The sequence below is a fragment of the Astatotilapia calliptera genome, chromosome 9 (genome assembly GCF_964374335.1).
Source record: "Astatotilapia calliptera chromosome 9, fAstCal68.1, whole genome shotgun sequence".
Classification (NCBI taxonomy): domain Eukaryota; kingdom Metazoa; phylum Chordata; class Actinopteri; order Cichliformes; family Cichlidae; genus Astatotilapia; species Astatotilapia calliptera.
Window position 1 is genome coordinate 22,706,176 of NC_137430.1, and position 24,983 is coordinate 22,731,158.

The 24,983-nt window shown below is 44.1% G+C and overlaps 1 protein-coding gene across 3 annotated transcripts in view; it reads left to right on the forward strand.

Moving 5' to 3' along the window:
* Positions 1-24,983, forward strand: part of pou6f2 (POU class 6 homeobox 2) — a 69,447-nt gene that overhangs the window by 35,428 nt on the left and 9,036 nt on the right. For all 3 annotated transcript variants that reach the window (XM_026179875.2, XM_080306081.1, XM_080306080.1), the window contains 4 exons: positions 3,947-4,293; positions 17,035-17,172; positions 22,393-22,602; positions 24,356-24,509. In XM_026179875.2, coding sequence (XP_026035660.1) covers positions 3,947-4,293; positions 17,035-17,172; positions 22,393-22,602; positions 24,356-24,509 — 849 coding nt within the window. The remainder of the gene's footprint in view (positions 1-3,946; positions 4,294-17,034; positions 17,173-22,392; positions 22,603-24,355; positions 24,510-24,983) is intronic.

Here is a 24,983-nt window from a genome sequence, read left to right on the forward strand (position 1 = left end):
CAGGTAGCCAGACTCATTTACATATGCACAAACAAGCACACAGGCAAAGGGTGTATAAGGCAATTCAAGGGAAATAGTTACAAAGGCAGGTGTTGTACATCGGGAGGAAAACAAGGCGCTTGAATCAGCCCCAGAGAGAAAAGTGCTGTAATAGGTGGGTTGGCAGTGACTACTGAGATAGCGCTGGTAATGAGAGAGCAGACTGCCCGCCCTCCCACCCCACTACTCAACCGCACAGGAAACAAAAATAGCATTTTGTCTGACGAACGAGCCGGCTTTGACCTAGCCTTTCGACCTCTGACAATCAGTCTCGCTTCGTCCTCCACTACTTCACAAGCCTGGGCCAGGACAGTCAGAGATAACAGTTGATTTCTACTGTGGCACTAAAGCGAAAAAAAAGAAAAAGAAGAAGAAGCTCTGAAAGAGAGATGGCAGACAGTTTCTCAAAGCGCTGAGGTTGAAGGCCTGAGACTTCTCAGCGCTGGTGTCTCGGAGTCCCAAATGATTGTTGTTAAAAGTTTAAAATTGAGTTTCGTTTGCATCTGATCATTGCGCCGCATGATCTGGCTCATTCCTCATTAGAAACATTAACATAGGCAAGTTGTGACAACACTGAAAGTGAGACCCTTGCTCTTCCACCCCTCAGGCGCGATGACTAAGTGGGAGCGCTGACTGCATCGCAGCAGACGAGAACTAGTGAATATGAAACACAACAAAGAGACAGTGGGAGATATAATGAGCTCTATAGGATCCCGGCACCCTTTTGCCCTCTCTCCATCACAAGTGAAGCTCCCGCTCTCATCCTCGGCCCTGTGTCTGCTGGAGGAAGGAGCACAAACAATTAGCTGAGACAAGCTGTTTGGATTATGTGCTCAACCAAAGCAATCAGACAGCTGTGGTTAAAAGAATGAGCTTCAAAATGCCAGTTGCCCAGTTAGAGAGGAAGGGAGGGTCAGTGGTCCTGACAGTCTTAACAAGATGACAGAATTTATAAAGCACTGCTGTTAAAGAATATAGTTACCTGCAGTGTAGCCCTTATAATAAGGCCACATGGGGCTTCTTCCATATTCCCTCTGTATTTGTTTTCTTCTGCTTCATATTCTTTTGTTGTGCCTCGTGTTCCTTGGCGTAATGGTTGGCGCTGGAGGAAATTCTTCAATCGTCTTTGATCTTCGCCTGGTTTCGATAATTTTTTGACAGAAATCTCATTTTGCCCCCCTTTTGTTTTCTCCGTCTTTGTTCCCTTTTATTCCATCTTTAAATGGGGCTCAACATTTTGTCGTTGTGAAGTTGCAAAGGAAAAGAGCCGGTCCTGTCAGGGGCTCAGCGCTTGCTAGACAACTTGCCCCAACATTTCAAGTGCGAATTGGACTCTTGCCGTTTGCACAGATGATATATAATTCATGGTGGGGGTGTGAGAGAGGTGTCAATGTGTCAGGAGGTAGAAGAAATGTAAAAGTGTGCTGTTTACTGGCCGAGAGATGCCGGCTCTCTTTGGCTGGGCTTCTGCAGAGTGAGGAAAGAGGAGGATGATCTGATCTTCATCAAATGTTCATCTGTGCCTGTCCTGGAGACGAAGTGACCATGCTAATCAAAGACTTGTCTGCCCTGATGTTTTATTCATCTTTTATGAGACAAGCATACTTAAATAATTTAAGTGCATTGATTCGGTGTGTGTACAAGCTTGTCTACGATGTGTTCACAATTGCTGGGCCGTATTATCAATAGATGTTCACAAGTCATTTTCCAGTGTTTGTTATCAGGGCCTTTGTGTTATAGACACTGTAAATATTTAGCTTAGCTTAGTTCGGCCGTGTATGTTAATATAGTATAAATACATTATCTGCGACACTTTATATGTTTTTCAGAATGACATCACAGTTTACACCCTAGTTTGTGGATTTTTAGTTTTAAAGCATGAACATTTGACTTAAAAGAGGCAAACGTAGTTAATTTAGTTATTAATAGAAGTTTAATTGAAGTATTTATTTAGTCTTTACTTTCCTAATTCTAAAAACAGGAAGTGTATTTTTCGCAAAACTTGTTAATTTAGCTTGTTTAGACAGCATATGCTTTACTCAGCATAATTACCTTGCTTTTTAGTATATGAGATTTTAAAGACCGATACCGATATTTGCTGATTTAAAAATCCGAAATTTTTTTAATTCAGACACACAACGCAGAATTATATGGAGTAATTTAATAGTGTAGTCTAAGATAACGAAAGTGATGTTTAAAAAGTAATTTTGCTGTTACAACAACTCGTGGATTATTCGTTTACCACCGCCCGATAGTTCTTGAATCAACTGCCTGTTGTGGTTGTTGCAACCCAGAGACATATTGTAGAGTGCCCTCTGGTGGGCAAACTATGCAACATCAACACTCATAGCATGATTGAAGGGTGTTTTTCTGTGTTTACATTTTCATTTTTCTGGATGTTTTAAGCACTTTGAGGCGACTGTTGATGGGATTTGTAAATAAACTGAATTGAATGGAATTGAAATGCTAGTACTGAAAGATCAGAGTCTACTTTCCATCCAAAGAAGTTGTAGGTTTTAAGATTATTTTTTGACTTTTTTTAAGAACTGAAGCGGCTCTATAGTGCAGTAGTTTACACCTTTGCCTAACAAGCAAATGAGGCTGAATTCAATTTTAGGAGGAGAAACAAACTCTTTTGTGGGTTGTGTTAAGAAGGGCAAATCAAACATGCAGAGCTACCTGCTGTGGTCACCCTCTTCTGAATAAGTGAGCAGTTGAAAGTAACTTTAACTGTGGAAACAATTACATAGGGCAGAAATGTCTTTTTATTGTGCACTACACTGTAAAAAGCTAGATGAAATATCTCCATACAGATCAGTCCTGTCTCCACTAAACCCAAATTATCTTTTGCAGCACAGAAACAGTCAAATGTTGATTTCACTCTTTTCTTTTCTGTCTAAGGCTGTGTAGCATCACCGAGCAGTCCACAGCAGTCTGCTGGAAGTCAAGCGTAGCAATGATATGTTCTGATATGTAAAGTTGTTTTTAAGCGGTTGAACTGTCAACATGTTAAGACATACACCGGTTTTAAAAAGTCTCTTCTATCCATCACATCTGTGTGTAAACTCAGTTTGTCCTTTCTTCTGTTTAGGGTGTGAAGGTCAGCTTAGATGTTGTTGTTTTTAGCCCATTTCGCACATATGGTGTTACGGTTGATTCCTTTAGTAGAAATCATTCGTTGTCTGTGTTGTGCTGTGGCTTTCGTCTGACATTCAAACATAAAGTGTGTGTTTGTGTGTGTGAAATGACAGAAGATCCACCAAGTTGTGTATTCGGGTGTTTGGAGTGAACTGCACAGCGGTCACACCAACATGTTTTTACATTTGTTTTATGTCAGGTGTGCTCTCTGGGTACTTGGTAGTATCTGCATGTCTGGTGTGGCTGCAGCTTGAGTGTTAACTGATTTTTTTTTTAAACAGCATAAAAATTTATAAGCATTTAAATGTTGGAATTACTTTCTAATGGCACGCTATTATTGGATCCAATTAGTTAATGGGTTTATTTCTGAACTCTTACAGAGAAGATGGATGTCTCTTTCTTATGAGATTTTGAGCCATTAAACCAAAGATTCTTTCTTTCTCCGAGTGACAATGACGACTTTTGGCTCCGGAGAGCAATTATATCAGTCAGGCTTGATAGCTTTGTCCTCCAACTAGCTAAATTGAATTCAGTGACTCCATCATGCAGGCTAAAAACCCAGGAGGACCTTGTTGTGGCTCCATGCAATTTACATCTGTCTTTCACTGTTTACCCTATGCATCCCACACTCTATGTGTGCATGTGTTTCTGTCTTTGGTGTGAAAATATTCTTCAGATAATGAAGGCCTCTTGTTTATGTGCTGAAACACTTCTGCAGCGTGTGGCTCAGACACTACGAAGAATCAAACTCCTATCCTTTCATCAACAGCTACCTCATCACTGAACTCCCAGCTCCAGCACCTGCAGCAGCTCCAACAGATGCAGCAGCACCACCAGCAGCAGCAGCAACAACAGCAGCAGCAGCAACAGCAACATCAGCAGCAGCAACAGCAGCACCACCATCACCAACAGTCTCACTCCCATAACCAGAACCAGCTGTCATCCCAGCATCACATGACCCCACCCAGCCAGCAGCAGCAGCAGACCTCCGTCCCGTCTCCAGCCTCCACCTGCTCCTCCACCTCCGGGCAGCCGCAGCAGTCCCCGCCGCACCGACCCAACCAGTCTCCAGCCCGCAGCCTCCCGTCACCCGTCACTCCACCCATGCCTTTGCCCGTGAGTCCACAAACTAACATGTATTTGTAGATAAGCACAGGTCCAGCTTCTCCTCTCTCTAAAACAACTTCTAATTCAGCACACTCTATTTGGATTTTTGGCTGGAGGTTGCTGGAAAATTAATTGCTAAGCCCCAGATACGTAAAAAATGTGTACTCCCTGACAAGTTAATGAGTGATTGGTGGAGGCCACTTGGTGTCACTAGGCAAAATCGGTCTTAAAGACATATGCAGTGTCAAAGACATAGGCGAGTGATTGGTGTCGTTAGATTAAATAAATCGCAAAGAAGGTGCAGCACCAAAATCCTCCTTGTGATTGCTTTGGCTGCTAGCAGATTCACATGTAAGATGATGACTTGTCTGCAAAGTCTCTCTAACAAACTGGAAATGGAAAACCACTTAAACTAGCATGTTTTAAAAAACCGAGCTTTTACTTTGAAGGCGAAGTTGGCAAGTTGGCATCTTCCTTGCAAACTACATCAATCTTCTAGTAACCAAAACAATCATGAGGAGGTTTTTGGTGCCGCACACTTTGAGATCTATCTATTCCAGCAACAGCAACCACTTGCCAACCATTCAGGGAATATACATTTGTCCTTGTCTCTAGAGGTTGCCAGGGGGTTGCCAACTGGTATGAGTGAGGGTAGATCTAAAGAGGATTTGGCACTTCTGATTGGTTTTAATCCAACCTGTTCACCTACATCAGTACTCTTATATTTACGTGGATTGAGGTTTCATTTTTGGTCTTTATTAGTTCTGTTTTGGTTTAGAATGTAAATATTTAAAGGCTATTTTAAATTACATCAGAACAGAGTTAAAACGTATTTATCATCATGTCACTGCCGTTGCCCATTAATTTGTTCTTTTTATTAATACAGATTATCTACGTCAACCATAGTAACAATAGCTCTGCTCACTGATCTTGCAGTAAGGCCAAGAAGTGTTTCTTTTTAAAAAGAAAAGTGCTTCATGAGCTGACATGTGGATGGGAATCGCATCATTGTGGCCTTTACCAGCAGCTGTATACTCTGCGCTCGATTGTTTGTCTGCAGATGATCTTTATCAAGTGGTGTCCATGTGGACCTATTAGAATATGCATGTTTTTATTGAAGCCTTGACGCACTTGAGCACATCCAACCTCACAGCCAGGCGAGACGCATTAATCGTATCCTGCTGCTGCAGATCGAGGAGGGATTCTGAGGTTATCTATCCTTAGGCTTTCCAGTCGTAATCAGTCCTTTAATCTTTGCTGCTCTTCCCACTCAACCTCCTTTTTAGTCACTTTGTCTGTCCATCCATCTCTGCCCTTCTGTCCGTCTGCCTGTCACTGTGTGACGATAATAACCTATTTTATATCCCTGTGGTTTCATTTCTGGTGGAGACTGGCCAGGGTCGCCTTTCTGTCCCTGGTCACATTCATCAGCGTCAGACCCTTATTGGGTTGTGGTGCAAGCTTCTTTATGGCCAGGATGAGTTGGGCTATTTGTTTCCCCTCGCAGCCCTCTCCGGCCCTGTCACGGCCTAGTGAGACTCAGCAGGAAAAACAGCCTCTGGATTTAATGGGCTCCAAAGGCTGGCCGCTACATCGCGCCAAACAGGCTGTCCGGTCTGACTGTGGATACAAGAGCTCCTGACCAACATACAGATCCACACATTAAGCTTGCATCAGACAGTGTGTAAATACCTTAAGTAACAGATACTCTCTTAAGCTTTAATATGCTAGGAAACCACCACTTGGTTAAATTTCCAAGAATCTAAACAAAAGCAGCAGAACCATTGTTATTTCGAAACAAGCTCACTGCGTGTCTGAGTTCCCGAGCTTTATCGAGGTGGTGTTTCTGTGAAGGAAGCAGGGTTGCTGATTACGATGGCTGAGGACAGACCTTCTTTGAGGGGGCCAGAGGGGCCACATCGGGTATCATTAAGATATTGCCTCATCAAATAGGATTATAGTGTGTGTGTGTGTGTGTGTGTGTGTGTGTGTGTGTGTGTGTGTGTGTGTGTGTGTGTGTGTAGAAGAAGAAGCAAAATGGCCATAAAAGGTTTAGTTTCTCTGGGTCATTGCTGGGATTTTCAAGGGGTGAGTTACACAGGGAGGGGCTCTCTGAAGGACAGGCCGCGGCCTCAGCACCCTCTCATGGCTGCAATAGGATTTAAACAGCAGCTCCGCCTCCCTCCGCCGCTTGGGTCAGTGATTGGATTTTCAGTCCCACGTCTCTGGTTCATTTACAGAAGTTTTTAAATTCAAAGCACTTCCCCGAGTGGAGACTTTCTCGTGCGCACGTGAGCACCGTCACCCCGATCGTGCTTTTGTATGTTTTAATGAACAGCACAGAAGGGCATTTCTGGTGTTTCTGTGTTTTACCCAGAGGAACCAGTGTGTGCAGTAAAGTGGAGTCATAATTACCATAATACAATGAGCATTTTGCAGATAACACCCCTATTTCCTACCGTCATTATTCAAACAAGTAGAATCACTCAGCCATTCAACTATTTGCAGAAAAGACTGCACAGCGCCGCAGAGAGACAAACACTCATTATGTTCCAATTAATGTCCCATTGTAATTCTCTTCTCATGGGAGGTGTGTGATATTCTTTGTAAACTCACAGAGAAGAAATCCTAAGCCTTCATTACATCCCTGGTGTTTTTGAGGGTTTGGCATTTTTTAATTTGTGAGTCAAATTTCATTAATTAGCTCATTAATACTCGTATTAGACTACAAATCGTACGGCAGCAGACCGAACCCCCTCGAGTCGGTGTTTTAAACTTATATTAGTGAAGCTAATGTGGTTAAATGAAGGGAGAATTTACCTTCCTACACCTTTCACACACTCTGTCTGCAGCTCCCCAACATGCAGAGTGCAGTCAGAGGCAGCCTGGAGCTGCCTGAAATAGCCACCACAGTGATGACAAATAGACAGAGGAAGATTATGAAATTTGCTTAAGTGCGTTAATGGGCTGATTGTGGGAGCCCGCTGGATTTTGCTGGAAGTTGATTGATTAGAGCTGCGGGTTTTCTCCACGCCCGGAGAGCTCAGGGATTTGACGGGGTAAAGGCGCGCCAAGTCTGTTACACCGGAATTGATCTTAATTAGATCTGAAAGACCTGCCACAGCAGAATGGTCTCGGCGATTAAAATGAAAAACAGGAGAAATTACTGATCAAATTAATCATAATGTCGGGCTACAGCTGTAGGTCTGGTGTAATTTGCCACTCCAGTGAGTTACATCAGCCCAGGCAGGGGAAAGGAGAGGCAGTACATACTGATCCATGGCAGCGGGAAGCTTAGGCCAGCCTATCAAATGTCTTATTCCAGTTCGTCTGCCCGGACCCTCCTGACCCTGCTGCGCCATCCAGCGGAGGCCCGGCATCCGTCTCTTTGTGCCTCTAATCTAATTAGTTGCTTTTTATTGCCCCTTTTTTCCCCCTTCTACATTATGTCTTCCTCCATCCAGAAACTGCACCCTTTACAGTGCTGCTGTTCTTGTCATGGCTGTCTTGTCACCAGCGTGTTGTGTGTTCACTAATAGCTTCTGACCTTGGTCCAGTGTCTGGCTGGCTGGTTTTCGGGGGGCCTGGCGGAGGTGGAGGCGTCCTGTCTTCCTCCTCCGTCAGACTCCCGCCGTCTGTCTCTCTCCCCTTCGTAGTCGTCTCCTTGATCGCTGTCAGAGCCCCACACTGGGCCTGTCCACTCTCCATCCACACACTCATAGGGGTAATTACAGCCTAGGGGCCTGCCTCCTATCCCTGTGCTCCACAATTTACCACCAAAGCGTCCACAGACATCTCTCTTCTTCCCCACTGCACCCCGACATCACAAGACTGCAGGGCCTCAACCCACAAGTGCTGCAATTACCTGAGTCTCTCCTCAATCCTTTTCTCTCTCCCTCTCCTCTCTCTCTCCCCCCTCCACGCTCTCCTCTCCACCCCTTTGGCTCCCTCACTATTCCCTGGCAATCAGCCTTCATTAGAAGCCTCTGGTGAAAACCCATCGTCACCAAGGTCAGCCGCTGCCAACCACAACGGCCTTTCAGAGGCCTGGCTGTCTGCACTCTCCATCTTTCCTCACCTCCTTGCCATCCTCCCATTCCTCCTCCTCCTCCTTTTCCTCCCCATTCCTGCTCACTCCACCATCCTCCTCAAATCTCGGGCCCATCACTGCTGCTTTTGTCTCCAGCTGAGGCCCCTTCAGACACTCATGTCACTGTTTTCCGCTGCAGTGCACTTTTACTTATGTCAACCACTGTTAAAATCACCACTGTCCAATTTGCTCCAAATGTCTCCCTTTTTTTTTTTGGGGGGGGGGGGGGGGGGGGGGGGGGGACATTTTTCCCATTATATTATCATGTGTATTAAATGAGTCTTGCACATCGATTAATTGATTTTCCAGATCAGCTCCGTGCTCATTGAATTTAGCAAAGAGGGAGCCGCCGTCATTCTGCAGGATATTAACTCAAAATTAAAATGACATGCTTAAATGTGGGCCCAGTGGCGCACGCTGGGCAGCGTTTACGTTAAAAGGGAAAAGTCGCTCTTAAATGTTGAAATAAAAAGAATTACAAAAACACATTATTTGAAATGATTTCTTCCAGTAAAAAGTGTTTTGAGTGTCTTTTTTCTGCCAGTTTTGGCGAGGAAGATACAATTAATGGAAATGACAATTAAAAAGACCATTTAAAAATATTTATGCATGAGAATAAAAGTTGGGCGTTCTTCTCTTATAATTTTACTTTCATGTAGAAGCTTTAAAGTGTCCTCACGTCCTGGCATTATCCGCAATAACACCTGCTTTAAATCCCCAGATTTCAAATAAAACTTTTAAATATATACTCGCGTTATATGATGGCAGGCTGTGTGTTTAAATGGCTGCTGGTAGCTGCGTGGTTTTAGAGCATGAGCGGGCCCTCGGCTCTCCAGCAGCTCAGCCTAGCCTCTTATTAATGCACAGGAGATCCGGCTCTTAAGAAGGCAGAAAATTGCCTTACATAACAAGCGCTCCACAATTTAGAAATACAAATGTGCACTGTTGACTGAAGCAGAAAATAAGACTGTTGCCCATCAACAGCACCACATTTCATATGAATAATTATAAAGCATGGGAGCTAGATGAGGAAAACAACCTGACCATGACAGCTCTACTACTTTTATTTACTTCAAATGAGGGATTAGGCAGGGAGAAAATCTAGAGACTTAAGGAGCGACGATGAGCCTTGAATTTCTAAATAAGGCGAAAGTTAAATTTATCATATTTCGCAAGGATCCTCTGGAAAACTGTGAGGGCACTTTCACTTTTAAAACTGCACCCACATTGCACCTTGCACTTACTTTTTGGCTTTTCTGGTTTTGTTGAGTTTTCAGAGCTCGCCAAGTTGATATTTCCGTCACTTTTTCTTTTTTTTCTTTTTTTAAATCTGCAATCCTTCTAAGCCTGGCCCCATTACTCTCGAGGTGGGCAGAGGGCTTGCAGCTCAGACACCCAGCAGAAAGGCACAGCTCCCTGATCAGCCCACATGGACACTGGGGGCAACACGCATTAGACGCCCACAGGGGAGCCCTCAGATGGAGCACCGAGCTAGGGCTCACCTAACAGTGGAAAAGGAATAGGGTTTCTTTAATTATGAGGCAGGGCTGTGACATTGAGTTCCCCCCTTTCTCCTCCAGCAGCCTCCCAGACACCGTCTAAGTGCTCCGCTCTGCTGAGGAGGCCAGTCCCCCCGCGGGGCGCGATTCCACTGCCTGTAATTTCTGATGCCCATTAGTGACCGCAAACAGAGCACCGGGCTCGCACGAGGAATACAGCTGCGCGGCTCTGCCACGCTGTAAAAAGGCCCTTTTAATGCAATGTTATTGCATTATACCCTCCTCATAGACCAAGTCAAAAGTCCCATTTGTGGTCTCTGCAGAATATTATCAGAAATTCTTCTCTGCAGTGTTTCCAGTCGTAGTAAGCCGAGGCTGGATTTGGTGTATATTTTTGTAATATGAAGTGGGCTGTGTGGGTTTAAATTCCTTTCATTTGCACCTGCACTCTCTGAGGAGCTTTTTTGCATTTTCTCCCAACCCCAACCCCCACCTCCTCTGTCTACCTGCCCTTTTTCATTATTAGCGGGAATGTACAATTGATGGGTTTTGTAAATAGACTCAACTGGAATCCAAGAAAAGTGCACTTCCTTGAGTCAACTCCTCAAAGGTGGGGGGAAACCTTTGAAGTCGAAACTGAGATAATCAATACAAATACGGCGGCATATTTCATCAATTCACTTCTCCACTTATGCTGATTTAGCTCATGCCAACAACTCTGTATTTGTTTCTTTTTCTTTTTTTTCTTTTTTGGGGGGGAGGGATGCGGGGGGAGCGAAGGAGACATGGACGGAGGGGAGGGAGGGTGGTGGATTTATTGATCAAGAGTGACCACATCTTAGCCACAGAGCTCCTCTCTTGTGATTAATCTTAGGGCTCAGAGTTGGCCAATGACACATGACAGGCCTCCTCCTCAAACTCCTCCATTTCTCTTCATTACTGGCCGTATTTTTGGACACCACTGTGGAGAGTAATCATTTACCTTTATTGTGTTTATAAAGCTGCGGCATGGATGACCCTTCCTATATTGAATTGAGGACATCAAAAGATCACTGGACATTGATTAGGAAGATATTAAAGTCATTCAAATGCTATATTTATATGTCAAACAACAGCAGAGTGAAAAGAGATGCCATTTCCACCTAAACGAAAAGCAATGGGATGTAATCAGTCCAGTGGAAATACAACTCAAGAATCAAGAAATATGGTTTATTAAACATTGAATATTTGAGGTAATGCTCATCTAAAGGCTGCAAAGAGTCTTTGTTGATTCTCCACAGTCGGATCGCCTAATGATTTGATTTTTCATTTTCTCCCGTGGCCAGGTACCCACTTTAAGAAATCATAGCCGGAGCAGCAGTATATTTTCCCGCAACGCTGGTCGCGGCTGTGATTTCCAGCCCAGCGCTAGTATGGTACAGAAATAACTGCACCAAATATGTCACATCATGAGCTGAAATGGTCAGCACTTTCCTGTAGATACTTAATCACCAAGTAGTTTCAAATTTAATACATCTGGAAACAGCTAAATATTATAGATCATTCTCCAGGAAGAGGAATAGTGTTGGAGGACTGTAGTATAACTTATATTTTTACTCTCCGAGTGTCCCCTAACCAGTGGAAATATACTGCTGCGGTGATTAATGACAAGGAACCCGCTCTGAACCGCCGTGCCTCACAATTATCAACAAATGGGCTGGAGCAGATTTTATGTAATGATTAAAGCTGCTGTTAATTTCACATGAAGGTAATGAGCGGGGAGATTGACGGCCACTGTCCGACACTCCATCATCCCTTTATAGTTAGTTTAAACGTTTTCACGACTCTTTTCCTCCCTCATTTGCATTTCGCCTCATTAGATATGGCCATTTCTGAGACCGCCCGCGATATCCATTTCCTGGAGTTAATGCATTTTATTTGATCAGCCAAACCGCCTCAGTTAACTAGCTGTCATTCTGGTCTTCCATATGACATCACTCCATTAGCACCCGCCATGCCACCTCGGCCACCTCCACGTCCACACCCGCTGCCACCACCATCCCTACGCTGCCTTAAGCAATTACAATGCCCGACTGTCACCGGATGCAGCGTTATTGTATTTTGCCGGGTGTTATCTGCCCCAGTTGTTCTATCTGTCTTTCACGTTCCAATATTTCTCCTCAAAAATGGCTCTTTTTGGGGTTTATTTTTCACAACGGCTGGAGCTGAGGCCCAGTGGTGAGCAATATTTGGCGCTGGGAGGGCTCAGAGTGCACAACCACGGTGCGAGGCCCCCGCCAACCAAGGGACTAGAGGTGTTTTGGAGGGCCTAATGGCATTTTGATGTTCATAAGCACAGCAGATGTGAGGAAGGGGAGACAGGGAGGTGGGCGAGAGGCTTTTTTGGGGGAGGAGGGGAGTCAGCAGAGGACTGTCAGCGGAAGACTTGCAGAGTCCTGACAGACACAGAACGTGTTTTCTCATGTCACAGCTGATTACATTCACTCCGGAGTGGGAAAAGAGGAGGGAGGAGACAGAGATGTGGGGCGAGGACGGACGAGGGAAGCTTCCATGTTGCTCCAGATAAAGGACATTCTCCTCATACAGAAACAATAGTGGTATTGACTGATGATTTACCCTGCTGGGTCCACTTTGATTCAGCTGTGGCTGGATGATTGAGGGTAAAACTTTCCGATATTTTTGTAGATGATTGTTTCTACCTGTAAAAAGTTTGTATGTAACCACTTTCAGCATCAGGTCAATTCTCTTTGAAATTTCCCTGTTAGGTTAAACGCACGTTTGATTCTTTTCTTGACTCACAGATGAGCAGAAAATACGCTTCGCACAAATCCCCGAGCCCGAGCGTAGACAAATCTGCCCCCCCTTCTTGCTTGCACCTCCACCACTTGTCCATTTATCTTTGCTCTTTTTTTGTCTAGTGCAGGCCCCGAAAAGGGGGGGGGAAAGCAATTAAGTTTAAAACGGCCACATGAAAAGAGCAAAAACCAAGAATAAACTCCAGTTGTTCGTGTCAGACGATTTTATTTTCAGGGGTCTCTCCACGGTTTGCGGGGACACTATTTTTCCCTCTATTCCTGAGATTACACGGGTTGCTGCACCAGGTGACCCTCATGGTCAAACAAGGCGACGGAGAGCCCGGCGGAGTTTAAAGACTCCCCCCTTCATACCGAGAAAGATGCATTTTTAACAATTTGCAGGCTTTTTTTTTCCTCCCCGCCAGACACATTTATTTTGTGTGTGTTTATCCCCGTGTATCCTTGCAAGTTTGCCTATATTAAACCAGGACAGCGAAGCAGCTAGAGGGGGCTAAAGGTGACAAAATGTTGTCACATGATATAATGGAGGCTTTGAATTTGCTGGCTTGAATTTTACCTTAAAACTGTTAGTTGTTTTTTTTTTTTAAATAAACACACCGACGTGAGCTTATTTCAACACTTGCGTTAAACCGGAGCATCCCGATCTGCCAAAAATCTTCTCAGACGCCCTTTTTCGTAGCGAATGAAAAGAATAAACCACAATGGTTAACATGCAGGCTCTACAAACTGGATGATCACTGTTTATCTCTTCCAACACATGCAATCAGTACAAATGCTAGGCCAGCTCTGTCATTTTGTGCCTCCCGCCGAGGTGTTGAGAGGAGTCACCGTGGCGGAAAATCACCTGTTTAGGTGTTGAACACAGCCTTGCCTCTCCTTATTCCTTGCTCTCCTTCCAACTGCTATCCATATTATCCCGTGCCAGAGACGCGGCAATAAAGCCTGCTCTCTTTTCACCTAGATTTACCCGAATAACATAGCATCTGAAAGGCCTATCATCGAATGAGGCTCAATGATAATATTTCAGATAAATCTGAAAGCTTCTCCAACAACCCATCACTCACACAATGACGCCGAGCGCAGCAGATTTTCAGGCAGACTCTGGGCGTGCTCGCCTGAGCAGATCACATTATCTGTGTGTTGATCTGTAGCCTCTGTTTAACTCTGTTTAACTGACCGTGTTGGCTCTTCTCTGTGTCCCCATTCACAATCGCAGCACCCTCAGTGCTGTGTTTTCACCCAAACGGCTCAAAGAACTCTCAAGTCAGCATTTTACATTCACAGCCTGTCTCACCTGGGCTACCACAGCGGCCGGAGCAGCTTTTATTTCTTCTTCAGGTAGACGAGGGGAGTAGATCGTCTGCCTCTCAGTTTCTCAGTCTCGCTACAAGTCGCTTCATACTTGTGGTATTTTTCAGGATTAGCAGTTTTTAGGCTTTGCTGCTGATGATAACGTGGGCGATAATGCTGCTTTATGTGCGTTCTGTGTGAAAGACAAAGCTGGTCAAATAGATCACGCCCTGTGATCTCCATTTCTTTTCTTTTTTTTTTTGCTTTTCTTTTTTTGTTTTTGTTTTTGAAAAGACATTTTAAAAGCCAAGAAAGCACTACTGGGAGCAGCATGCCAGAGGAGGATGTGGAGCCGTTTCAGCTTTCATGTGTCACCGACTTTTCAAAACATTCTCGACTGATTCTCAAAGTTTTTCCACAACAATCATCAATTCACATTCGCCTTTGAGCGTATACGAAGTCAGCGGTGATGACTCCTTTTTATCCCTCTTCCAGGAAAGCATTACTGCTGTTATTTTTTCATCACAATAAAGGTACTTTTGCTACGAATCTCTCTACAATTTTTGCTTTTGTATAATGATAGTAATAAAGGTAAAAGTATAATCAAAGCTTTTCCAGACACAAAATTGGGCTCCATACGGCACAGTTATTTTTTTGGCTATATAATTAATAAAATTTCATCTTATCCTATCGAGACTCTTCATCCTCTTATGGGAACATTACATTTTGGCTTTTCTGCCTCTTATACTTCCTTCTAATCAATAAATACAGTTTTTAAACAACGGTGACAGAGCTGTGCTATGCTGTAAAATAAACCCACTGTCCCCATCTGTGTCTGTTTAAATTTGATGCTCAGTTTTTATCTTTATATGGTCCAACTAATGCCAAATAGCTAGAGGAAATTATAAATGCACCCCAAACAAGAGCTCAGGCCTCCGGAGGATAAGCTTGAGTAAATTAAACCCCACTTAAAAGTTGCATCTGGAAAGCCAAAACCTGTTTAGTGGGAGCCAAAGTTTTCTGTACGTAGAAAAAAATCCATGTGTAATATAACCACTTACACTTTTATCAGGATATGCCATTTGTCAGTACAGTCACCGTTATAAATCAGGTTTTTCCTGGGTTATGTAGGAGCCTCTGGGGGGCTACTTTGTACCTAAGCACAATCGGTGTGTATGCAGTAAAGGCAGTGAGTCTGTGTTACTTGAAAGAAAACTGTGTTTCCCTGTTATTTATGACTGTCTGACAAAATGAAACCCAATTAACAAAGCTGGTTAAATAACAATAATGTTGGTTTTATTTAAAACCGCTGCAAAAAATTAAACATTTTTGCATGAAAAATCCTTTAAATATGTCACTGATAAGTAGTCACGTATAAAACCTAATTAATTGCTTACAGTGCCAAATGCTTCCAGCCCCTTGAGATTATTAATGTGCACATGAAATTTGAATTATAATTTATCAGTGTTTAGCAAGGATGTGGGTCAAAGGGCAGTTTAGTAAAAGCAAATGCATCTTTTAGAGAAAATATAAGAGTAAAGTCTTACTCTTGTTTTTTATCTTCTAATGGGGACATAATGGAGATTCAAACATACTAAAAATGACACATTGTGTAAGAAATACTGGCTGCCATATGATACGTACATGCATCTCCCATTGTTGCTTCTGTACATTGATGCTCTTTAATGTAGCAGCACTGTAAACTCAGATAATCCTGCCTGTAGTCGATGTGCTGTAGCTGTGCTGCTTAGGTTAGTCTTTATTTCAGCTTGAATTCTCTTATGCTACATATATACAGCTAAAAGTAGGCGCGCAGTTTTTCAGCGTTTTGAGATGTTCAGATATCCAAAGGACAACTGCTGGACACATAAAAGACAATCTTGCGATTATCGAGGAAAAACTGGATGACTTTCAGACGAGAGGAGGCAATATCAATCACGGCCAATTTGAGGCCACCAACATGAAATATGATTTCATAAGACAAATGCAGTGTCATTCTTAATGTGCTTAACCTTTACTGTCAATGAAAAAGTATCGATCGCTCGGTGGCATTTTTTCATCATTTGATTTCGAAAAGTGTAATAATATATATATGGTGGTGGGGTACGGTAAAAGATGAATGGCGACTGGGTGATCTCAGATGAACAGAGCTGAATTCGCTGCAGAGAAAGTGTGGAAAAGTTGATGTTTCTGGGGAGACTTTTTGTCGCAGCATGCTGTATTTTAAATCTTGTAAATAAACCCTGCTTTTAATTTAAGCATGTACCCGACCAGCATTAGCAGCGGGGAGCGGGCAGCCTGCTTCTTAAGCAGTGTTTCTATTATTTCTCTATTCTGTTGAGTAATTGGGAGGTCTCCTATCTCTTCTTGGTCTTTGATCTACTTACTCAACCTAATAAGACTTTGCTCTGCTGCACTACAACCAAATCAGCAGTGCATTTTCAGCCCCCTAATAAGTGGTTAGCTTGATTTATATGGGTAATCTCAGCAATGTGGCAGAGCTCTACAACCTCTCCCTGATGCACCGAGCCTCTTTTCACAACCACAGGCCAGACCAGATGAGTCCATTACAGCGAGGGCAAAGGCGGTCATTTTAACCCTCCTTTGCTTCAGCTGTAACAGTGAGTCAGAGGATTTCTGAGTCGAAGCATATTGAAGCGGTTTTACGATACAGTGATGCATGGCCACGCCGCCTGGCTCTATTGTGAGAGCGGGAAGCTGTTGGGTCATTGCTGCGGGTGGAAAGACTCGGCTCGGCCCGTGGGGAGCCCCGGGGGCCAGAGAAAGCACTTAGAGTGGTAAAATGGCCACTTATTCACAGCCGCCCTCCTGTTTTCGCTGCTCCTCCCTACCCTCGAGCCTCCCACTGGGTCCAGGAGCACAGACCTCTGGGAACTATATGATGGACTGTGCAGCCCTCACTGCAGTTGGCCTATTCTGGCCCCACAAACAATAAACAAAAGTGTGACGCTTGTAAACCTGCATCTGTAGGAATCTGTATTGTGCTGTAAACATCTGCACTGGTGCCATCAAACAATGTCTTCGCCCTCTCCAGATGAATCCTCTGGCCAGCCAGGCGGCGGTAGCGGCAGCAGCAGCCATGGGATCCATCGCCGGCTCACAGGTGTTTGGCAACGCCCTGTCAAACCTGCAAGGGGCCACCGGGCAGCTGGTCACCAACGCACAAGGACAGGTGAGTGCAACGAGCTTAAATATAGGGCTGAATAAAAACTCCAGAGAGCTCTAGAAGATGCTGGGAGTTCATCTATCACGTATAAAAAAGTGCAGCTCAGAATAAACAGTCTGATCTTTCCACGCAGACTTCTAGTTGCTAGTCTTAAAGTTGTTTGTCTACAATCCAGTAGCCGCCCCACATCATGTTAAGCATTTTGGGAATAAACAAAGCCCTTCCTTCTTTTATCCTCACGCGCAGCAAAACGCTGACCTTGTCATATTCACACGGTGGCTGCAGAATTGTTCCATCAGTAGCCAGAGGCTTGAACGATGATGCTTGTCATTGCAGGGCCTTATCTAATGAATCATCTTATCTCAGGTGCACACAGCACATATTAAAGGAAGATTGTATGGACCGCGTGCCCTTTCGTGCCACATCGTGTTATTTACTTTAACCCCTGTTTAATCGCTGTTTCACACTTGCACTGTATGCTGATGTTGAAGCATTTCTTAGCACAAAAACATGCTGGATTTTAAAATTAACCGACTGCAGGAGCATTTCAGAGCCACCAGTTCGACCGCGCTTCACTGCGTATAGTAAAGTGTGTCCGAACTCTTGATGCTAAACGTTGCTAATGAGACAGTATGGACTTCCCTGGCTCACAAGGTGCCTGGAGCACTGGGAACAGATCACTGTGGATATGGACTTGACGGGATGCTCTGTGCTTTTGTAGTGTCTTGGTGGCTGACACTCCCTGACATAATCAGGTCACAGAGACGGTCAAAGCCTTAGGCTACATCCTTTGCTCCCCACCTCATTATTCCTCAGCATTATTCAGACGGAGGGCTCTGAAACATGCACTGCCCTATCAGAAGGTCCTGCCCCTCCTCCCCCCAACCACAGAAAATATTATACAGGCTAATGCGTACCTCAAACAAGGCTGGAGGTCTAACAAACACACACAGTGGCTTTATTTTGTCTTTACTAGAGAGCAGCTATTATCTTTAAGATGTGTCTTAAACTGAATTTAGGGACAAGTTATGTGTCATGTCTGTAATACATGAGTAAAAAGTTACCTTTCCTTGAATTTAAATTGTGCCTCTGTGCCGCTTCCTCTGCCAACTCTCCCAAAAGACCTTTTCATAAGCAAGCGTTCTGAGAACCTTGAGAAGTGTCAGACCTGGTGGATGTTTGGAGTTCAGTATGTTTTTAAATCTTAATTATATTGGCCCAAGCTTTTTTTTATTCTCCAAGGGAAATCAATGAGGCTCTTTTATCCTCACTGCCTCTGCAACAGTGATTAACAGTTGCGGATAAAAGGCACAATTATTAAGTCACTGTCACTCCTGAGATCTTTTTTTTCTTTTTAAACAAATCTCTGGCCGTTTTTGAACCTCTTCTCTTCGGTGCAAATTCTTTTCTCACTGTTTTAAAATGCAGTTAAAACTGCATTGAGCACTGGGGACATTAAGGGCTGTTTCCTGACTTAAATCCCTGAAACGATCCTGGTATGGTTAGGACAGATTCCTTGGCTTTGTGCATGAACATCACATCTCTCCCAGCATCTTCTACCTTTCACGACATGTGCTGACGCAACAGGTAAGAGTTGCACTTGCTGTTAACCTGCAAAGTTAGTTAAAACAGGTGAAGCTGAGCCACAATACCATATAGGGTTAATTGTATATGAATACAGGAAATAGTGATAGAATAGAGGCAGATAGGAAACAGGAAATATCTTCTGTGGTGCACCATTATTAGTCTGCTGTTTGAAGCTTTAATTTGCTGTAAGCGCTAGCTTTCTTTAGACTTGTATGTTGACACAAGTCCAAACTTCCCAAACATTTTCCTTCCCGAGTTTCAATTCACTGCATGAACAGTGGTGGAGAGAAAATGGGCAGAGATATTGCCTGGCCACCATGGCTAAAGACACAGATTGCCCTGGCCGGAGAGATGAGATGGCATTTCTGCGGAAACAAGAGCAGCATAATCTTAATGAGTTCTGCTGGGTGGATAGAGGCACGTTTCTCACATGTCATTCCACGAACTGGAAAGGGAAGCAAACATGGGAAGCCAAATAAAGGCGAGAAAACGGAAAGGCATGCGAGGAGAGGGAGTTAGCAGTGAATGGGAGGAGTACCTGAAGGCTGCGTATTTATGTCTGTGAAGGTTCTCAGTCATCCAGGTCATCATAGTCAAAGGAGCTTGCAAAGAAAAGCGTCTGGACTTCTTTAAGTTGCTTGAAGACGTTTCACCTCTCATCCGAGAAGCTTCTTCAGTTCTAAGGTCAAATGGTGGAGAGTCCCAGATATAAACCTAGTGGGAGAGACCCCCCACAGGCGATTAGAGGATCATCAGGGGGTCCTTTTGTCCCTCTGTGGGGGGTCACTCCCACTAGGTTTATATCTGGGACTCTCCACCATTTGACCTTAGAACTGAAGAAGCTTCTCGGATGAGAGGTGAAACGTCTTCAAGCAACTTAAAGAAGTCCAGACGCTTTTCTTTGCAAGCTCCTTTGACTGCGTATTTGTGAAATGGTTGTGTGATGAAAGAAACCGACAGCTGGACATTTTCAAATAGGAAATGATTTTATTTATCCATGAAATTCAGGCTAGCTGTAGAGTAAGAGAATTCACTTCTGGTTGCTTCAGGGGACTGCAGGTTTGGAAGTACACAGTCAGAAAACATGAGCAGAGTAGCTTCATATATAAATATATTATCATAATAGCTTTAGCAATTGCTAAAAAAGACTCAAAAACAGGACTTTAACTGTGCTGTTAACTAGATAAATTAGTTTGTCACATAAAAACATTTTCTAGCTTCACTACTAGAGTACCTTTGGTTGAATCATAGTTCAGCTCCCTCCCCCTGCTCTTTAAGCCGCCTTTCTTCTGATTGGCTGTCCCTTACAAACAGAAGATCTGAAGTGCTGGTGGGTGGGGCTTCTATGCTCACTGCCAGAGATAACGTCATTCACTCATTCACTAACTCGTGTGTAGAAGTATGTTTTGGAAAAATGTAGCTTTCAATTTGTAAAACGTGCACCACTCAGTTTTGTTCACAACCAATTAACTTATGCTTGCTACCTGCAGTCTGCACGATGCCATCCCCACATTTTGTTATATATGGAAAAAGTTGTTCCAATAACCAAGCCTAAGGCAAAAACGCAGGAGAACTGAAGAAACGAAAACAACTGTGTCTGAGGAGAAAGACAGAAAAGGTGCATATTTTCCAGGTGTTTCCTGAGGAGTGATAATGATTAGAAGGAAAAAAGTTGCTTTGACTGACAGAGATCACTCACACATAAACTGACCTAATTGTTTGGGACTCTTGTTTTTTAAGGTAAATAAGGAAAAAGAGAGGTTCCTTTTCCTCTACTACAACAAAGTGTCTCTTGCATTACGGTTAAATGATGGCCTTTGACCAAAGCGTTCTGCTCAACACTCACTGCTAAAAGATTAATTGTGGTCATAAAAAAATCATTGAGGCTCAGTGCTCAGAAATGAAAAATAAATAGGATTAGTTGATTCAGGACTTCCCATAAGCTTATACAACAAAGCCCTCCCTCCTGACCATAAGTTAACACCGAGGTACTTCACTACACTGTCACATCCCTGCCCTGCCCTTCCAGCCTGAGTGAAGAGTTGTGACAGCGCCACGAAACATCTGCCTGAGATATGCAGATGGTGAAGGATGGCATAGCGGGACGGGGATGAGAGCTAAGCTGTCAGTCGCCTGCTCTTTTATTATGCTTATAGAACAACCACTTAGTCCAATGACGATGAATAATTGAGCGGAACAAGTTCCCTGCCACCGTGGCATGCAAAGCGGGATCAGTGGGACTCAGGAGACACAAGCGTCAGGCAGGGCAATAAAATATGCTAAGTGGCAGAAGAGCATTGCAGAGAATTTGTAAAGCCAGCGCAGAGAGAGAGATAAATTATCTCTCCCCTAATGCGAAGCAACGTAAGCAAATGAGCCGTGGCAGGGATGAATTACAGATTGTCGGCCCACCTTTCTCTCGCTGATCCCTCCCTATTATGTCAAAGAGACGGGGGTAGGGGGAAGGGGGAGGCGGACCGTGCGCTAAAACACATTAGCGGTGGTGGAAACAGGAGCTAGGGACCAGAGAAGCCTGTGCCTCTGCTTTGCTCTGGGCTGAGGTGCAGAAGCTCGGACTGAAATATAAACATAAAAAGAAAGCGTCCAAGACAGTGCAATCTTAGCAAAAGTAGCTCTTTGCCCGGTTGCCAAATAACAGAATTTAGAATGATGGGCGTCTCATCCGTGTTGAGCTGCTCTCTGGTGTAATGAGGCTTGGTGGAGGAGGGCGGCCAGCGGGGGGGCCAGGGCGACTGCTGCTCAGGAGCTGCCCAGAACCAGTCCCCAGATGACATTAACCTTCATCATGGTGAAGAGGCGCTAAGTCCCCCCTAAAGCGCCACTCTTGGCCACACTCTGGCAGCTCTGAGAGCTAAAATGTTGCAGTGACACTCTGCTGCCCCCTTTGATCTGCCCTTCCTGATTACAGCCACAGAGGAGAGGAGAGCAGGGGATGGAGGGAGGGAGGAGGAGGGGTGAAGTACCCCTGGGACCCTGAGAGTTGAATTAGAGACACGGGGTCCTGTCTCACTCTCTGCTGCTCCTCTTCTCTCCTCTTATTGTTTCTTTTCTTACTTGTTCTCTCCACTTCTTCCTCCCTGGCCTGGTGTGTGTGTGAGTGGGTGAAATGGGGGTCTCTGTCTCTCAGCAGCCTCACTGCTTCTCACCAGAGACAGACAAAGACACTTAAGCACAAACACACACACACACACACACTCACAATCATCCCAGTCTTGGCCTGGTGATGGATAATACACTCAGTGGTGTGCACCATCACACACACAGGTATTCAGCGCTGACCTTTGCAGTGCGCTCCCAGCAGTCTGCTTTGGCTTCACTTGCTCTAGGCTGTAAAACCACCTCAGTGACAGATGATCAGTGGACACTTCTGCATGTTTTTTCCTCCCCGAATCACAAACAGACCAGCTCAAAAGCAGAGCGCTCTCATTAACCACAGAACATGAGATATGACCAGTTTAAACTTCATTTCCAATCAGAAACACATTAAAAAAAAGCCTAAAGACTCACAGCAGTAGATATCATTACAACTGATACCTCCAGTAGCATTTAGCCTCTCCGCTCTTTCTACTTTTTAAAACCACCCAGCTGATTTTGTCTCCTCTCTTACCCCCTTTGTAGATAATTGGAACAATCCCACTGATGCCCAACTCTGCAGGGCCCTCCAGCCAATCAGGGGGTGGCAACCCAGCACTGCAGGTACAGCCAATTACACCTCAGCTTCTGACCAACGCTCAAGGCCAGATCATCGCCACAGTGATCGGCAATCAGATCCTGCCTGTCATCAACACCCAGGGAATCACGCTGTCACCAATCAAGCCTGGACAGCAGGTAACATATATGCTCATGTACAAACACACTCTCACACACACGTATAAAAAGGAGGAAGGCTTGCAGAGCAGCTTATTACATTCTTAAACTCGTACTCCTCAAGTGATCACGAGCTGTGTTTTAAAAACTGTCGAATGAGCAACACCTAGTGGAGTCAAACTAGAGTTAGCCTGTTTATTCATGAAAGCAAAAGCCAAGGCAGCTCTGTTTTATGATAAACACCTCATATTTTCCCGCTTCAACACTCATAATGCTCATTTGCATCACTCCACTTGGAAAATTGTAGCTCCTGGTACAATTTTCACAATGCATGCATGTGTGTGTGTGTGTGTGTGCTTGTCAACCAACCTTTCAGCTTCAGTCTCAGCGAGACTGCTAAACCCCTGCAGAGCCCAACATAAGAAAAAAAAACACACCACTTTTCATCACCCCACTTAAAACTGAAACACTCCTCGCTCTGTTTTCCACCTGCTTTCCGTTTCACTCACCCTCCTCCTCCTGCCTCAGTCACACTCTCCATCCTTACGATTTGTCCTTTCTGACCTGAACATGAAACATTTTGTTTTATTTAAAGAGAGACACACAAAAAACCCCAGCTCTGTTTTTTCCTTTTTGTTTGAGTTCACACTGTAAGTAGGAACACTCGAGCAAACACCTCCTCCCATTTTCGGCGAACGCGTGCAGCACCAGATGCATTCACGCCGACAGTGAAAAGTTATTGACTTGATAATGATGATGTCAGGGCTGAATTATAGGGTAAAAGTTCACATTGAAGGCCTCTACAGTCCAGGATGGATGAACTCTTAGCGGGCGGACACCTAATTGTGGGTCCCTCCCCCCCCCCCGAGAACGGCAGATCATACTCTTGAATGAATTAATGCATTTGTAATAATGTTTATGCTTTTGTCTCCACTTCAAAGCCCCGCATGTACACATTGTTCCGCGGGCATAATTTACGGTTGTCACAGCCTGCAGTCTCGAATATTTCCAGTGAAGCTAGATAATTCTCTGAGCCTGTCAACAGTCCTGACAGTGTGTGCATTGCTGTTGACACCCCCCACCATCCAAACAAACACATGCCACAGAGAAAATAATTAATAGCACAGAAGGAGAAGAAGAAGCCTGCCCAGTTTATGGCGGAGACAGCTTTTAAGAGTGGAGACACACCATCTTGATCTTGTAAAAGCAATTCAAATGTGCATAAAACATGAAAATACACTGTTTCTTTTTTTTTTTCATCAGAGCACGTAGCCTGCAGATCATGAATTATGTTTGATATGGGGACTGCTGTGTCCACATGTTTTTATTTAGGATTCAGGCTGCCGTTATTAGTATCAAGATACAGAGCAGAAGAAGATTCTTAATTGTTTTTCTGCAGATAGGCGATTATAAAGCTCACAGAGACAGTGGAGTGCCTGAGCTGAACAAGCTTCCTTTTAGACCCTCACTGCCAAATACAGTGGTAAACTACTGCTCTAGTCTATTGAGCAGACTATTGGCACTATAGTCTGCTCTGTCAGTGCAAATACTGCAGGCAGTAATCATCAGGTACAAGGTAAATCTAATTATATTCACCTTCTAAGTGGCTAATTTAATAGCTGCTGATTAATTGATTAGATTTGATATTGTGGCCCAATCACCATAATGACATGATTACTGTAAATTCTGATTATTGTGACGATGTGCACAGAGAGTAAAACATGCTGTCAGTATATCGTGTCAGCTCTCTCTCTCTCTGTGTGTTTGTGTCCAGCTGCCTCAGGCTCAGCAGGGTCAGACAGGCCCCGCATCATCTCAGCCCAACCTGCTCCACATGCCCCACAGACAGAGTCCTCTCCACCAGGCCTCTTCTTCCTCCTCCACCTCCTCCTCTTCCTCGGCTCTCAGCGTGGGGCAGCTGGTCAGCAGTAAGTGTCCAACACAGCTCAGCTCACAGCATTTTATAATGTGATTTATAACGAGAGGAATTACACAACTAGCAGAACGTAGCCATGGAAATATTTTTCTGTCATTCAATACAGCCGAGGTGGAAGGTTGTCGATCGCTGAAAGAGCAATGTGTTGTCATTATCCCCGGTGTTTCATGCCACATAACACTGCGGATTTCTCCAATTGTCAGAGATGTTTTTATTTCAAGTTGAGGCATGCTCTTATTTTCTTAAAGAATAAAAGTAACAACATTCCGTGTGTTAGTTCACATCTCAGCACTTTGTGACAAAGGTCTCTACAAAGGTCTATATCAAATGCTTTGTGTGGTTGCATTACATTATTGCATCGTTCTATACCTACAATCTTTATTTATTATATGTTTATTTAACTTTTTTGCTCAATATAAGTCCATTTATAAGGAAATAAAAGTAGAAATAATATATTTAGATGTCG